Source organism: Marmota monax, unplaced genomic scaffold (genome assembly GCF_021218885.2).
Source record: "Marmota monax isolate L192 unplaced genomic scaffold, Marmota_monax_Labrador192_F-V1.1 WCK01_AAM20220418_F8-fsc00110, whole genome shotgun sequence".
NCBI classification, from domain to species: domain Eukaryota; kingdom Metazoa; phylum Chordata; class Mammalia; order Rodentia; family Sciuridae; genus Marmota; species Marmota monax.
The window spans coordinates 2,273,967-2,288,449 of record NW_026694633.1 but is presented as its reverse complement, the minus strand read 5'-3'; the positions used below and the strand labels follow the sequence as shown (position 1 = coordinate 2,288,449).

Sequence of the window (14,483 nt, the reverse complement as noted above, 5' to 3'; positions counted from 1 at the left end):
AGCTAGTTAAAATAATGATGAGTGAAAGAAATGCTAACAAGGTTCAAATGTGAAATTTACCTCTTTCCTTAAACTCTAGCTCTCCATTTCCAGAGCTGCCCAGACACCTTTGCTGAACCACTCCAACTAACCTTAATGAGAAACAAACATATCTTCTATTTTGAAAAATGGAAAGAAAACACATTAAAAAGTGTCATTTAGTTTTTAACCAGAAATGAATGCAGCTAAGGTTCTCTTGAGGGTCCCAAGGTACTTGGCATAGTCAAAGATTGATGAAGTTAAGCAAACAATAGTTTTGTCTGGTTTGTTGATTTTGGAGGAAAGTGTTTAATATTTGAATAAAAAAATACTTTGAGAAAAATGTCTGGTTTTATTTGAACTTGAGTAAATACAGTTGTTGAGGTAATTTTAGCAATCATTTTAATTGAAATTTTACCATAATAGGTTAAATATTACAAAACTACATTTAATTATTTCCTCCATCCACCCCTCCCCCACTATTCCAGATGCCAATGTGGAACTCAGCTTCTTATTCAACTTTTCTTTGCTTTCAAGCCACAATCTACCATAAAAGGGCAAGGATAAAAAAAAAAAAAAAGAAGAGAGGAAAACAAAGGAAGAGAAGACACAGAGACTAGAAATGAACAATTCATTGAGTTCTACATTATTAATCTGTATGTAATAAGTGTCTGAATTCTCACACCAACTATAGAAGGGACAGTTTAAAAAAATACACCTGTGAAATGAAGCTGAAGAATTCTCAGTAGGTTCCACAGCGTCTGGATTATAGCAAGTCATCAATACAGGCAAACCTACGCTATTATCTGGCACTGCCCCATGAAGCAGAATATTATATCATAAAATACAAGGATTTGCCAAATATTTCATTAGCACCCAATAGAACAAAGATCTGGAGAAAAGAATTGGAAGATGTGTCCCTAACCATAGCTGGATGATTTGGAAGACATCATAAACCTTCCCTTCCATCTAGTCCATTCATCTGCCATATGAAATGATTCTTTTCTTCCCTAACCACAAAGTAATCTCACAATAATAAATGCTTTCAGCATGAAATTTCTTCAGAAGGAACAGGGTTCTAAAAATATGCTATTAAAATTAAATATGTGATAGTTTTAAAAATGTTTCATTATAATTACTTAGAGAAATTCCTGAGAAGCCAAAATAGATATTTTCATAATAGAACAATAAAGATATTGGGTCAGAAGATCTAATCTATGGGAAAGCCTACTTTCTAGATCCCTGATGAATGCTTTTTTTTTTTGTTTCCCTTGCTGTGTTTTCAAAGCTGATAATCTTAAAAAAATATGGGTAATGATTGATTGATCAACTCTATTTATTATAATTTATAGGAATTTTTAATATCCCCAAACCCTCTTATTATTAATGAATTAGTGAATCTTTTTTTTTTTTCATTACTGATAGATGGATTTGGATGGTTTTGTTTTCATTTTTTCAAGAATGATGAAAGAGGATGAAGATAAAATGCTAATAAGTCATAGGTTTCTTTCATAAGTAGACTCCCCTTTTTAGGACCTCATGAGTATACAGAAGATGCTCAAGGTTTCCAAAGCCAAAGGGGCCATCCTATCTTTATTTTAATCAGCCAGCTTAATTGTAATATTTCTATATTCAATTTATTTTGGAAATGTTTTATTTTGATGTATTTGGCACGGAAATTCTGTTTTATTTATCATGCTACCATGTTAGGGATCAAGTGTTCCGAAGATGCATATTTATTAACACAGCTTACGATATAAGGTAAGTGCTCACTTCTTAAAAATCATGCAAAAAACATTTTCTTAATTCCAATTTTATATAATTGAGCATGTCCAATTACAGTTCAACATAGCTGTATAGCTGGGTGTCCCAATATCAATTTTTTAAAAATTTGTTTTTGTCATTTGTTCACTGAAGTAGTGGGCGCTCACGATATGGAGCAACTCACAACAAATTTACAGGAATAGGACCTGGACAACGAGTCCACAGCCTAGTAAGTGAGTTTAAACCAATGTAGACAGTGAGTTTAATCCACTGGAAAGATAAATAGTTGTGTTAAGACTGGGGCCACCATCTAGGACTTCATGCCATAGGCAGCATGGACCATCAAAGAAGGCCGTTTGACAAAAGGCACAAAGCTGCAAAGTCCAGGGAAGCAAGTAGCAGGTGTTTTAGTTTGCTGGAAATAATAGGCTGGGCAAAGAGTCGTGCCTAGGGTAAAAACAAAAGGGATTTATGGGAGCCTGATTTTAGATGGTTACCAGTGTCTGAACAAGAAGCACTGCACACCTTTCTACAGTCAACAGGGCCCTCTTAATTAAAGCTTCAGAGCAGCAGAGAAACATGATCAGAGGCTGCCTGAGAAAGATGCCCAAAATCCTAACGAGTAATCTTGGCTACACCACTTCACTGTGCCATGGCTCATGTTTTGCATCTATATCAGGTAATAGAAAAAAAATATTTGTGCTCTTTTTTGTGTGTGTGTGCAGGAGGTTCAGAAGAAAATCTGCTTATACCATCTTCCATGCCAATCACAAAGATTAAGACAAACCCTTCCAGGAAATGATGTGTATGCTAGATTTTTAAAAAGAAAACAAAGACAGTCAATATACTTTATTTTATCACAGGGTAGTTTTAACTCCAGAAAGCATATTTTCCTTTAAAATATGAAGAGAAAAAGATTTTCCAGTGATACCAACCCCAAATCTTTGTTATTTTCTCATAAGAAACTTGTTAAACACAATTAAACCAATGTAAATGGCTCTGTTAGCATATATAAAAATAGAGAAAAAGAAAAGAAAAAAGAACACAGAAACAAAAAACAGGCAGCAAGAAGTCAAGCAATTTCATTTAGTTTGCACTTTGTACCACAAATCCTTTCCTTTCCTCCCACCTCCCCTCATTGGGAATAGTTTGCCACAATCTGATGACTTATTTAAATGGAGGGATTTTAGAAGTCTAAAATATTAGGATCCTTTATTAACTTTTACATTTTATGGAGAAAAAAGAGACAAATCATCTGCTTTCCCAGGAAACACAAAATCTCCTCTTGTGCTCACAAGTTCTGTTTAAACCCTCAGCATTCATAGGCCTTCTGTATGCATAGCAAATGACTTGGTTTCTCACCCACATCAATTCTTTATTTTATTTCAACATTTTAGGGAGCACGACTTAAAGATAAAAAAAGCTGGGCTCAGTGGTGCATGCCTGTAATCCCAGCAGCTCAGGAGGCTGAGGGAGGAGGATGGAGAGTTCAAAGCCAGCCCCAGCAACTTAGTGAGGCTCTGAGCAACTCGGTGAGACTCTGTCTCTAAGTAAAATATATAAAAGGCCTGATTAAGCACCCCTGGATTAAATCTGTGGTACCAAAAAAAGAGAGAACTTGTCCCCAGTAGCTAGTGGCCTGTACCATTTTTCAGGCTACTACTTAATTTCATTGCAAAGAAGGGCAGGAGCCCTGGGTCCTTCCCTCCAGGCATGTCTCTGTTCATGCAGTCCTCAGGGCTCAGGATGCAAGGCTGTCCCAAGGTGTGACCTAAATGACTGCAACCTGATACTATCTTAGTTGGTTCCTGTCTATAATACGAAATGGAGAGGAAATCCTTCTTTACTGAAAGAAAACCAGGATTCTTTTTTTTAGAGAGAGAGAGAGAGAGAATTTTTAATATTTATTTATTTTTTTTTAGTTTTGGGCGGACACAACATCTTTGTATGTGGTGCTGAGGGTCGAACCCAGGCCGCACGCATGCCAGGCGAGCACGCTACTGCTTGAGCCACATCCCCAGCCCCAAGGATTCTTGACAGCATACATTCTAAAGAGTCCCAGGAAAAGACCACAACAAAGAGATAGCTTTAAAATAGAACTCATTTTATTTTTTTCCCACAATTATATTAGAATACGTTCCCTAGAGAATGTCTAGAGTCTTTAGAAAAAATAAAAAAAGAAATCACTCTTAATTCCAGAATACAATAATAACAAATATCCTAGGTAGTTTAGTAGTTTTCTTTCCAGGTTTTATGTGCATGGAATTTTTAGAAATAATTTTTTATCAAAAATTAGTACATATGCAAAAAGTAGACAGATCCCAAGTGTATACTTCAAGAAATTTTTTTAATAATGTAAACAACTTATATGCATGTCACTCAGGTCAAGATAATGGATATTACCAGCTACCTAAAATCTCAAAGGTGACTTGATGAGTGTGTCATTAACCTCACAAATTAAGCACAATCCTGATTTCTAACACCAGAGATTATCTTCTCTTATTTCTGAAGGTTATATAATGGGATTATGCAGTATGTGCTCTTTGGTATGAAGCTTCTTTCATTAATATAATGTTCGTAAGATTCATTTACATTATGTGTATATTCCATTCCAAAAATATACCAAATGAATTTATTTCTCCATTCTGTACTTGAGGGAGATTACTTCAATTTGAATAAGTATGGATAGACTTTCATTCCTTTAAGGTCCATTCCTTTTAAGTTTTTTTTTTTAAATTTTTTTTAAGGGTGAGGTCTTTCAGATAAAATGATTCAAAAAGTTGCCATTTCCAACAAGGCCTCTCTACTTTGGCAGACCCTGAGCTACAACTTTTTCTCCCTTATCATCACTGTACTGCTGAGAGCTGTGCCTTGCTCCTTATCCTCTTAGCAGCTGTCTTTTGGATTTCCAGGCACAGTCCATATATTGGAAAAAAGATGGAGGAGTGGGACACAGCAAGAGATGTGTCTGTTTCCCTTCTTTACAAAACTTACTCAAGTTAATCAAGTTCTGACTGCCTGTTGCCCTGAATTACTTCCATTCTGATTTGAGTAGCCAAAGAAGCTTCGTTAACAAACATTAAAATATTCCTCTTTTCATGCAGAAGCCTTTAATGATATTATTATGATGATTTTTCCATAACATAAAATATTTCTGTTCTTTTACTTAATGCCTTATATAGCAGTCATCAAGCTTTTATATTGTTAAAAAACAACAAACAGAAGTAGAGCAAAATGAGTAGCTCTGTTTAACAAAGAAAGGGAAAAAAACCCAGTTTTTGACTGGCTGTGCACAGTTAGTTTTGATAGAGGTTGTGCTAATTTATTTTGATCAGAAATGATTTAATGCTTGAGCTCTGTTGCTTGGATATGGGAGAAAAACTGCTCACATTTTGAAGATATTTTCTTAGTCTACTTGGGCATATTAAACAACTGGTTCTCTATTTTAAAATCTAGAAAAGCAGCTATATTTTAAGGCTCTTCAAGGTAGATTTTAATTATATAAAATGACTTCTAATAAAATTTATAATAATTATAAGAATTTAAAATCCTGGTTCTTTCCCCCTTTTATGCAAATTTAAAGATTTTTCCAGTTCTTTTTCTCTGTATAACATAGCAAGGGCACCTCTTCACCCTGCATCCTGATTTTTGCAAATACTTATACAGTGCCCCTTTATTGTGCAGGAGGAAGAAAGGCAAAAGGTGGTAAATTTGATAGAAGCTGTAAAGAAGTGATCTTGCTCCAAACCTTTTTTGCAACCTTCATGTTAAAACATTTGATGGCATTAAATATTGATAATGATACTGCCTCAACGGAATATATGTGAGCTACCTAAAAATAAGGAGAGGCCAGTTTATTGAGGTCAATTATTTTACTCACCAACTTTGTGCAAAGCAGTTAATTCCTGGAAATCCTCTTCCTCTTCTCCCTCATCTTCCTCATCTTCATTAGAGGCAACCAGGGCCGTAGCAACATAATGACCCAGCTGAGGTGGGCTCTGGAGTTGAAGTCCTGGAAACCTCACAATTTCTAATTCCTCTTCTTCACCCTCCAGCTCGTCATCATCTAAAGCTAAGACCATAGAGGAAATGCTGGGTTTCACATGTGGATTGGAAAGGGAAACACTGATCAAGTGTGGACAGAGCAGTGAGGATTTGAACCAAGCAGCCCAGGGGAGGTCACCAACAGGCAAAGCACTTTGAGATTGCTAGTTCAAATGTCTATTGTAAAGGAAGGGGAAGCTACTGGGAGTTGAAAGTGAGGGAGAGAGAACAAAAGGGGAAGAGAGAGAGAGAGGGACAGGGAGAGGAAGAGAGCAAGAGGGAGAGGTAGAGAGGAAAAAGGAGGTAGAGAAGGAAGGGAGGGAGGGAGAGATGAAGGGAGGGAGGAAGGAAGGGAGGAAGGAAGGAAGGAAGGAAGGAAGGAAGGAAGGAAGGAAGGAAAGGAGGGAGGGAGGAAGGAAGGAAGGAAGGGGGAAAGAAACACAAACAGGAAGCAGGAAGGAAAGAAGGGGTAGGGAAGAAGGAGGGAGGGAGGGAGATCTCAGATTATGAAGATAGAAAGGGGAAGACACTGAGTTGAGGAATGTGTGGTTTTTGTTGCTCTTGAAAGCAAGGTGAGGGTAGAGGCAGTTTAGAAAAGACAAAAGAAAATTCTTTAGTGACTCACAGATGCAAGTTTTCCTGTCACTTCCAATTCTATAGCCTTCAGCACAGGTGCAGTCGTAGGTTCCCACAGAATTGATACATAGTTGGTCACAGACTATGCTGACATCCAGACACTCATCCACATCTAGGAGGATGTAAACAACATCTGCTTTTTGTGTTGTTTTTGTGGCCTTCATTAGCCAATAACAGCACACTGCCATCTAGAAAGCAGGCATAGCCCCCCAATTCTTTCTCCACTGTACCCCGCCAATTCTTTTTTTCTTTGCTTATTTCCAAGCTTACCATAGCTTATCTATATAAGTAAGGTCTTTCTGAGACCTTGATTATGAGAGTTAGATAAAGAACATAAAACTTAAATTCCATGATTTTAGGCTCTGCACCATTTTGGAGGATGTTCATTCACTCTTGAATTCAAATATCGGATAGAACACTTAACTCTGTGCATATATGTGCACAAGGATTGTAGAGAATTTTAGAGATTAAAGAACTCTAGTCTCTGACCTCATATGACTTAGTGGTTTATGACCAATCTGAGTCCAGACTTTGGTCAATGTGTACAAGATACTAAAAATTCACCAATGAAGCTGTATTTCTAGGCTTTGCCTGAGATTACAGATAGATTTTCCATTTGGATACGTGTATGCAAGTATGTACATTCATGCCATACAATCATTTCTTGGCTCACTCTGCTGAAGAGCAGATGGTACATAAAATTCAAAATTTTTTGTTGGCTCTGTTAATTGGCTACAGTGTGGTAAATGGTAATATACTCTAGTATGTGTAGTATATATAGACTTCAGAGTTGTGTGGGTTTTGCTGTTATCTATACTGCAAGGCTGCGGGGGTGGGGGGGCTTGCTATCTATATGGAAAAAAAAGATCTCAACAGAATTCAGGTAATTGTTTCTTTAAGAAAAGAAACATTATTTTCTCTGAGACATCGAAGCCATGTATTTGACCAGTTATTTGCGTAAAGATCAACATTCTGATCTTTGCTTTGGTTTCAAGAAAAATATAGTTTGGAGTAATAGTGATTAAAAATGAAAACTTAAAGATTATACATTAAAGGTAACTTTTTAAAGAAAATCAAGCAATGACTTATGTGACCTAATTTTAATTGAATAAAGTTAACTGATTCTACTCACTATAGTCAAATGCTCCTATATCAAAAAACAGACAAGAAAACATAAGCTAGAAATCACCTGGAAATTAAGTTAGAAAATTGTAAGATGATTTATCTTAAAACATACATCAGCTATACATTAATATCAGATATATACAAGGGATTCTGGTACAGAATTATCATGAACTGATAATTGCTTTTCTATTGATACTCTTGTCATTGGTTAAAATGACTTTCAGTCAAGTTTGCTGTGGATGATTCCTATGGCACTGGGCTGTAACCTTCCAGAATCTCTTAATTGCTTATGTGTGTATATGCATGTATATGTGTATGTGTGTGAGATGGAGTGAAGGGTATCATGCACTAATGAATATGATGATAACAATAGCTACTTTTAGCTGAGTGATTTCTGTATGCCAACCATTGTACTTTCATTTATTACTTTTAAAAATTTACTTCAGTAATCCTAATACTGCCTTCATTTTAAAGATGAGAATCTGAGGTTCACAGAAGTTGGAGCTGCCTAAGCCAACACCATAGTGGTAGAACCACATAGAAATCCAATCTCTTTTTAGTGTCTCAGCGCTCTACCTTAGAGTAGAGGTAGAGTCGTCCTTCACTGATGGCCCCATCACATCCATTATTGCATGTTAGATCTCAGAAATTTACCATCACATCCACAACCGTCCAGACTGATCTGAAAGCCTTCCTGACAATGGCATTCGTAGCCTCCTAAATAGTTGGTGCAGAGCTGGGCACAGCAGGCCTCTCCGTTCTCACACTCATCGAGATCTGCAGGGAAAAGGACACTCCTGTTATTGCAGAGATAGGAGTTTAGCAAACCTAAGGAAGCTCTGAGAAGCCTCGTTTCCAAATTAAAACAGTGTTGCTACTGTTTTCTCTTTCTCAGGTCATATAGTACAAACACCGAAGAAACTGTAACACAAAGATAATAAGACCTACTTCTGGCTTAGGTTTCTAGCATGTTTCTTCTATGCCTGTTATTTATTTTAGAACAATGTAAATAATCTTGAAATGCATTTATAAGAACAAGAGAAGAAATCTCTGCTATTTTTTTCTAATTCAAACAGCAATTCGAATGAATAAACCTGAAGAATCAAAAAACAGCTTGAAAAAGATGAGACAAAGAATTCCATTTAGTAGCATTTGACAGCTACAGAAAGGAGACTATCTTAAACTCCACAATGTGCTTGTTCTTCTAGAACTTCAGATCTCAAAGTGCTCTCCAGCAAAAGTTCCTTTCTCACACAACTGGGAAGAGAAGTGGTAATATACTCCTGAGAGAGGACAGAATGTTTATTTAACATATTGTGTTTTAACACATAGAATAGTTCAGAACATTTGTTTGAACATTTAGGTGATGCTTGACTAGGATGAGTGAAGTCTGGGTTTTTTTTGTTACAACTATGACATTGTTGCCTTGTCATGCCCAGCCCAATGAGCAATTTTCTAAATGATGATCTTTAAATCTCCTGCAGTAAAATTATTCTAGAATTCCAGAAGCCTGAATGTTTCTTCCTAAAACACAATTGCCCTGGGGAAAATAGAAACATACCAGAAGATGTCAAACTGAACCCCTCAGCCAAAGAGTAATCTCTTTTGCCTTTGAAGTGCTCCTTTTTAATATAATGACCAAAGAGGAGCAACAAACACCTGCTTCTGCTTTCCTTAAGCTGGGCTCCTGGGAATTGTGTGGTCAAGGTGTTTGGCTTTAAGCCCTTGGTTCAATTCAGCTCTCTCTGTTAAGTTGGGTGGTCTGTCACTGCTGAGTTTACAAAATCCCATTGCTCCATAACTACATGAGCAGCCACAGATAAAAAAGGGTCAGTGTCTCAATTAACCTGGGAAAAGGTACTGAACAACGCAAGGAAATGAAGACAAGAGACAGAAAGGAAAGAAAATGCAATCAGTCAATCAAGGTGAGGGGTCAACATAAAATATCTAAATGAAGGTCATTTGGAGACAAAACATGCTTTCTCCTGTAAAATATGATAAGCACTTTCACTTTAGATGAGTTTTTATTGGTGCATTGTAATTGTACATAACAGTGGGATTCATTGTTACATATTTGTATGTGCACACAACAGAACAGTATAATTTACTCAATTTCATTTATTAAAACTTCTGCCTTTTAGACAAAATAGTATGAACTTGGAGGATTAAAAAAAGTTCAAAAATATAATTGTTTTATTTCATCTAAAATATTACCCTTTATTTTATTTTATTTATTTATTTTTTAATTTCCAGATTTTTAAAGAAGACTTCTTAGCTACCACCAGAGCCTCCAAACATACAGGTCTCAAATAGCAAGATGCTTAATTGCCTCTTATAATTGGAAAATAATCCCCTTGTTCTGACTGTTATTTTATGATTCATTTTGGATTCTTATTCCATTATCATTCCTCAGGAGCTATTTCTAGATTCTTTCATATATACCATTTTTCAATTCTAAATTCATCTGTAGCCCCATTCTTCCTCTACCACAAACCTTTCTTAGACTGCCCTGGTACTTCAGCTTTACATCCCTGGTTTTCTAAATTTCTTGATTTCTTTTCAGATTACATTTGCTGATATCTTCACTGACTCATTTTTCCTTTTAATTTTCCTCCCTTATGATGATCATATTTTATCTAAATTGGACAATGTTATCAGATATTGTCTCACTATGGACACATACTGCACCAGTTACCCGTACAGAAAAATTTAGCCCTAATTAAAAGTACAGCACCAATTGTAGCCAGGCAAAATAATTAAACATTTCAGGTCTGACTTCTGAAAAGCATCATCTTCTTTATCTAATTTACAGTTACTTGTTAAAGCTCAGTAAGTTAGAATTAAAAACATATTTTCTAATAACTGGATAATTGTTAAATTTATTAAGTTTGTTGCTGGTTGGATGCTTGCATGTTATAAATAGTAGTCTTTCAAATTGTGTTACAACTCTATCTAGGTTGTAGCACTGATAAGTTTTCCTATTCTGGCAAGACTGGTTGACCATTTGCATATTGGCTGAATTATTTTCACATTTCTTTGTACATTCACAATTTAAAAAAAAATACTTGATACTAAAATAAGCTAAAAATTCTTTCATTTCCTTCATGCATAAATGTTTTTACAAAGCATCCATGACTTTAATCTGTTCCCAGGCAAATAAGCAAAGTATGTATATATGCACTCCAAATGAATCACTGCCTTTTACACTAAGTGAATATTTGTCTTTATAAATAAGTATTTTTTATCATTGGAAAATGAAATAAATTTGAAATACCATAAAGAATGTAACACTATCATGTTGACTGCTGAAATCTCATAAATATGCAATTTTCTGCATTTTGACCCTGGCAGATGCTGTTTTTTTCTAACTGTAAATAAGAACTTTACTGAATTGTACTTTTCAAAGAATAAAGAAAGACATCAATTATAATTTGCAAAGACAAGATTTAGTAAAATTTCAGTTTCCCTTATCTAGTACTCAAATAAGGAATACAGATGGAAAGAAGGAAGGGAGGAAGAAAGGAAGAATGGAGGAAAGAAGGAAGTAAGGAAGGAAGGAGGGAAGGAAGGAAGTCAGATAGTCATTAATTTTCCATAAATATGAACATTGCATGGTAGGAAAAAAAAACAAGATTTTTTTTTCATTATACAAAAAGAGACAAGGAAAACAGTTGATTTCCATAAGGTAACCACTATCGACTCAGACAGCAATGTAAAAGGCAAGGTTGGATCAAGAAATATAAGTAATGTCAGTGTTTTTCTTAAATAATTTATGAAACCAGATTACTGCAAAATATCTTGAGATTCATCCTCTCCCATCAATCAACCAAGATTTAAAAAAAATAAAATAAAACCTGCAGTTCTTAAATCATAGAATTTTACTTGTTTATTTATACTTCAGATTGTCTCTCACCCTAGTGAATAGCATGAAGTGGACCAAAGATTTTTTTTTATCATTTACATTATAATTTTAAAAAGAGCATCAAAAAAGAAGAGAAACAGATACAGTATCTTGACAAGTGATGGCAAATCACTGTTTAGGGGCTTGAAAGTGTCCTCAGAACCAAAGCCCATACTAATGTGATTTGATGCTCTGTCTTTACAAAAGATATTCCTTCTCCCCCCCTGCCCTCCCCTCCAAAATAAAGGTCTTGATTAAATATTTCATTATGATGGAAGGACAGGGTGGAATATATTCTTATCATTGTCTCAAATGATATAAATTCTAATAATATGTCAGGAGAGCTTAGCCATTAAGAATAGGTTTGGATTGGGATGTTTAAAATGATTATCTTCCAAAGTTTTCTTTTGTAACATAGTAACCTGCTGTTTTAAAGTTGAATATTCATCTAAATCTTTACTAACTTGAAAACCAGTACATTTGATTTAGTTTCTGTTTGAGGCATGGGGCACATGATAGCATCTGTTGTTGGAATATGAATCACATGAAATGGTTAGGTAGACCTTGGGATATTTTCCTGAATTAAATTATTAAGCCCATATATATTGTTAAAATGCTTTTAATCTCCTTAATTTCAAGGCAATATCTAATTGTAATGATATCTTCTGCCAAGAGATGTTTCCTTCACATTTATTTTGTAGCCAGAGACACTATCCAATCTAGTTCTCCTTGAAGTTTGAGAGATGTGTCTCACTTTACAGCAATGAGCATCAAGATGAAAGAATTAAATGAATCCAGGGCAACTTTTGAATGAAGATGGCATTGACCAAACATTACCTATGCACGTTTTCTCATCCGAATCAAGCTGGTGTCCATGGTTACAGGAACAAAGGGGCCCACCAATTGCATGTTCACAGTGATGGGAACAGCCACCATTGTTCTTTTCACAGCTATTGACAATTTCCAATTCAATTCCTTTCCAAAACAAGCAAAAGATGATCATTAACATAACAAAAGAGAAACCTGAATATATGTCAACAATGAGCACACTTTCTCTGTTGAGAGGATGACAAACTTTATTGGAAATTTATCAACACTCTGTACATTTAAAAGTAAATGTCTGAGAGCTATTTAGCATTGTAAATATCTATACCATATTGAAATACTAATAAATCTATAAATAATGTTAAGTTGACCAGATGATGCAGAAAGATGAAGATAAGCCCATCAGTGATTATTAAACACATAAGTAAGGTAACTTAGGGAATTCTCAGTATCTTCAAGATACAAAAGTACACGTATTGAATCAACAACCAGAAAGCAAATAAGTTGTTTTCCAGCTGACATTTCTTTCTCAGCTAATTGTATGTTATTATCTGTCCTTTTTTAGGGTCTACAAGTACATGAAACTGCTGTTAAAAATAGCCTTGGGACAAAAGTATGTAAGTAACACCAGTGAATTAGCTGATCACATGTAAGTAGTGTCAAGTGGGTATATTAGTCAGCTTTGATGTATATGACTCATTTGTAATGTTAACATACTATTACTTTGAAAACCAATTTGCCAATCCTGGAAGAGGCTACTAATTGGGGACATACTAGTGAGCACTGGCTTCAGCATATGGATGTCAACTGTCCTGAGCATGCAGGTATTACAGCCTGAATTTCTAAGTGAGGAGATGAGAAATAAGAAAAGATTTACCATGTTACCAATATGGAGTTTAGATAGTCTGACTGCTGTTTTTAACTATTAGAGTCCATGTTCCTTCATCTGTGTTGTGTGGACACAGCTTTTCTACTGAGTGTCTATACTGATTCATTCCCTTCCCATCTTAACTGATGAATCCTTTGGAAGAAGATAGGGGGAAAAGAACAGGATAAGAGTATAGGATTGTGATACTTCTCGAAAGCACAAATCATCAACTGCCTAGATATTGGCTAGAATTTCAGAGATCAACCTTGATGATCCTTGATCCACAGCTTCGAGTTCTGGGCAGACAGTAGCCCTGCACGCTCCCAAAGCATCCGGTGCACATCCCTGTCATTGTGTTCAATCCACTGTGCCATCATCATCTTGCATTACCCAGCTCATAACAGATGTTCAAAATGGGTTTTGAATGATTGAATAAACTAAAGACGGATTATGCTAATCAATTATTGTTGAAAGCAAGAACCCTTTGGGGTTTAGAAACAACTAAACTAGTTGTTTTGTCCGAAGAAAATTGGACTGCCAAAAGAAAGATTAAAATTGTAAAGGAAACTGATTTTTTCAAATATTTTAAAATATACATTTGGGATCTGTATTTTAACTTATGGGTCTGGTAGTGAAGGTAGGTATACACATCTCTATGAAACAGAATTGGGATTTTTTTTCTTCCTTTTTACAAATGACTTCTATTGTCATTCTTACATTATTTTAAAGTATTTAAAATCATATTAGATATCTGACAGTTCATCAAGTCTCACTCCAATCAGAATGGCAGCTATTATGAATATGAACAACAGTAAATGTTGGTGAGGATGTGGGGGAAAAGACACACTCTTACACTGCTGGTGGGACTGCAAATTGGTGCAGACAATATGGAAAGCAGTATGGGGATTCCTTGGAAAATTGGGAATGGAACCATCATTTCACCCAGCTATCCCACTCCTTGGTGTATACCCAAAGAACTTAAAAACAGCATATTACAGAGACACAGCCATATTAATGTTTATAGCAGCACAATTCACAATAGCTAAACTGTGGAACCAACCTAGATGCCCGTCGATAAATGAATGGATAAAAAAATGTGGCATATATACACAATGGAATATTACTCAGCAATAAAAGAGAATAAAATCATAGCATTTGCAGGTAAGTGGATGGAGTTAGAGAATATAAAGCTAAGTGAAGTTAGCCAATCCCCAAAACCCAAATGCCAAATGTTTTCTCTGATATAAGGAGGCTGATTCACAGTGGAGTAGGGAGAGGGAGCATGGGAGAAATAGAGGAACT

The 14,483-nt window shown here is 35.6% G+C and overlaps 1 protein-coding gene across 12 annotated transcripts in view; it reads right to left on the bottom strand.

Moving 5' to 3' along the window:
- Positions 1 to 14,483, bottom strand: part of LOC124078218 (multiple epidermal growth factor-like domains protein 6) — a 623,764-nt gene that overhangs the window by 89,972 nt on the left and 519,309 nt on the right. For 11 of the 12 annotated variants that reach the window (XM_058572254.1, XM_058572255.1, XM_058572251.1 and 8 more), the window contains 4 exons: positions 12,326 to 12,463; positions 8,242 to 8,364; positions 6,452 to 6,574; positions 5,663 to 5,854 (listed from right to left, as the gene is read on the bottom strand). In XM_058572254.1, coding sequence (XP_058428237.1) covers positions 5,663 to 5,854; positions 6,452 to 6,574; positions 8,242 to 8,364; positions 12,326 to 12,463 — 576 coding nt within the window. The remainder of the gene's footprint in view (positions 1 to 5,662; positions 5,855 to 6,451; positions 6,575 to 8,241; positions 8,365 to 12,325; positions 12,464 to 14,483) is intronic. The other variant, XM_058572258.1, reaches the window with a different exon arrangement.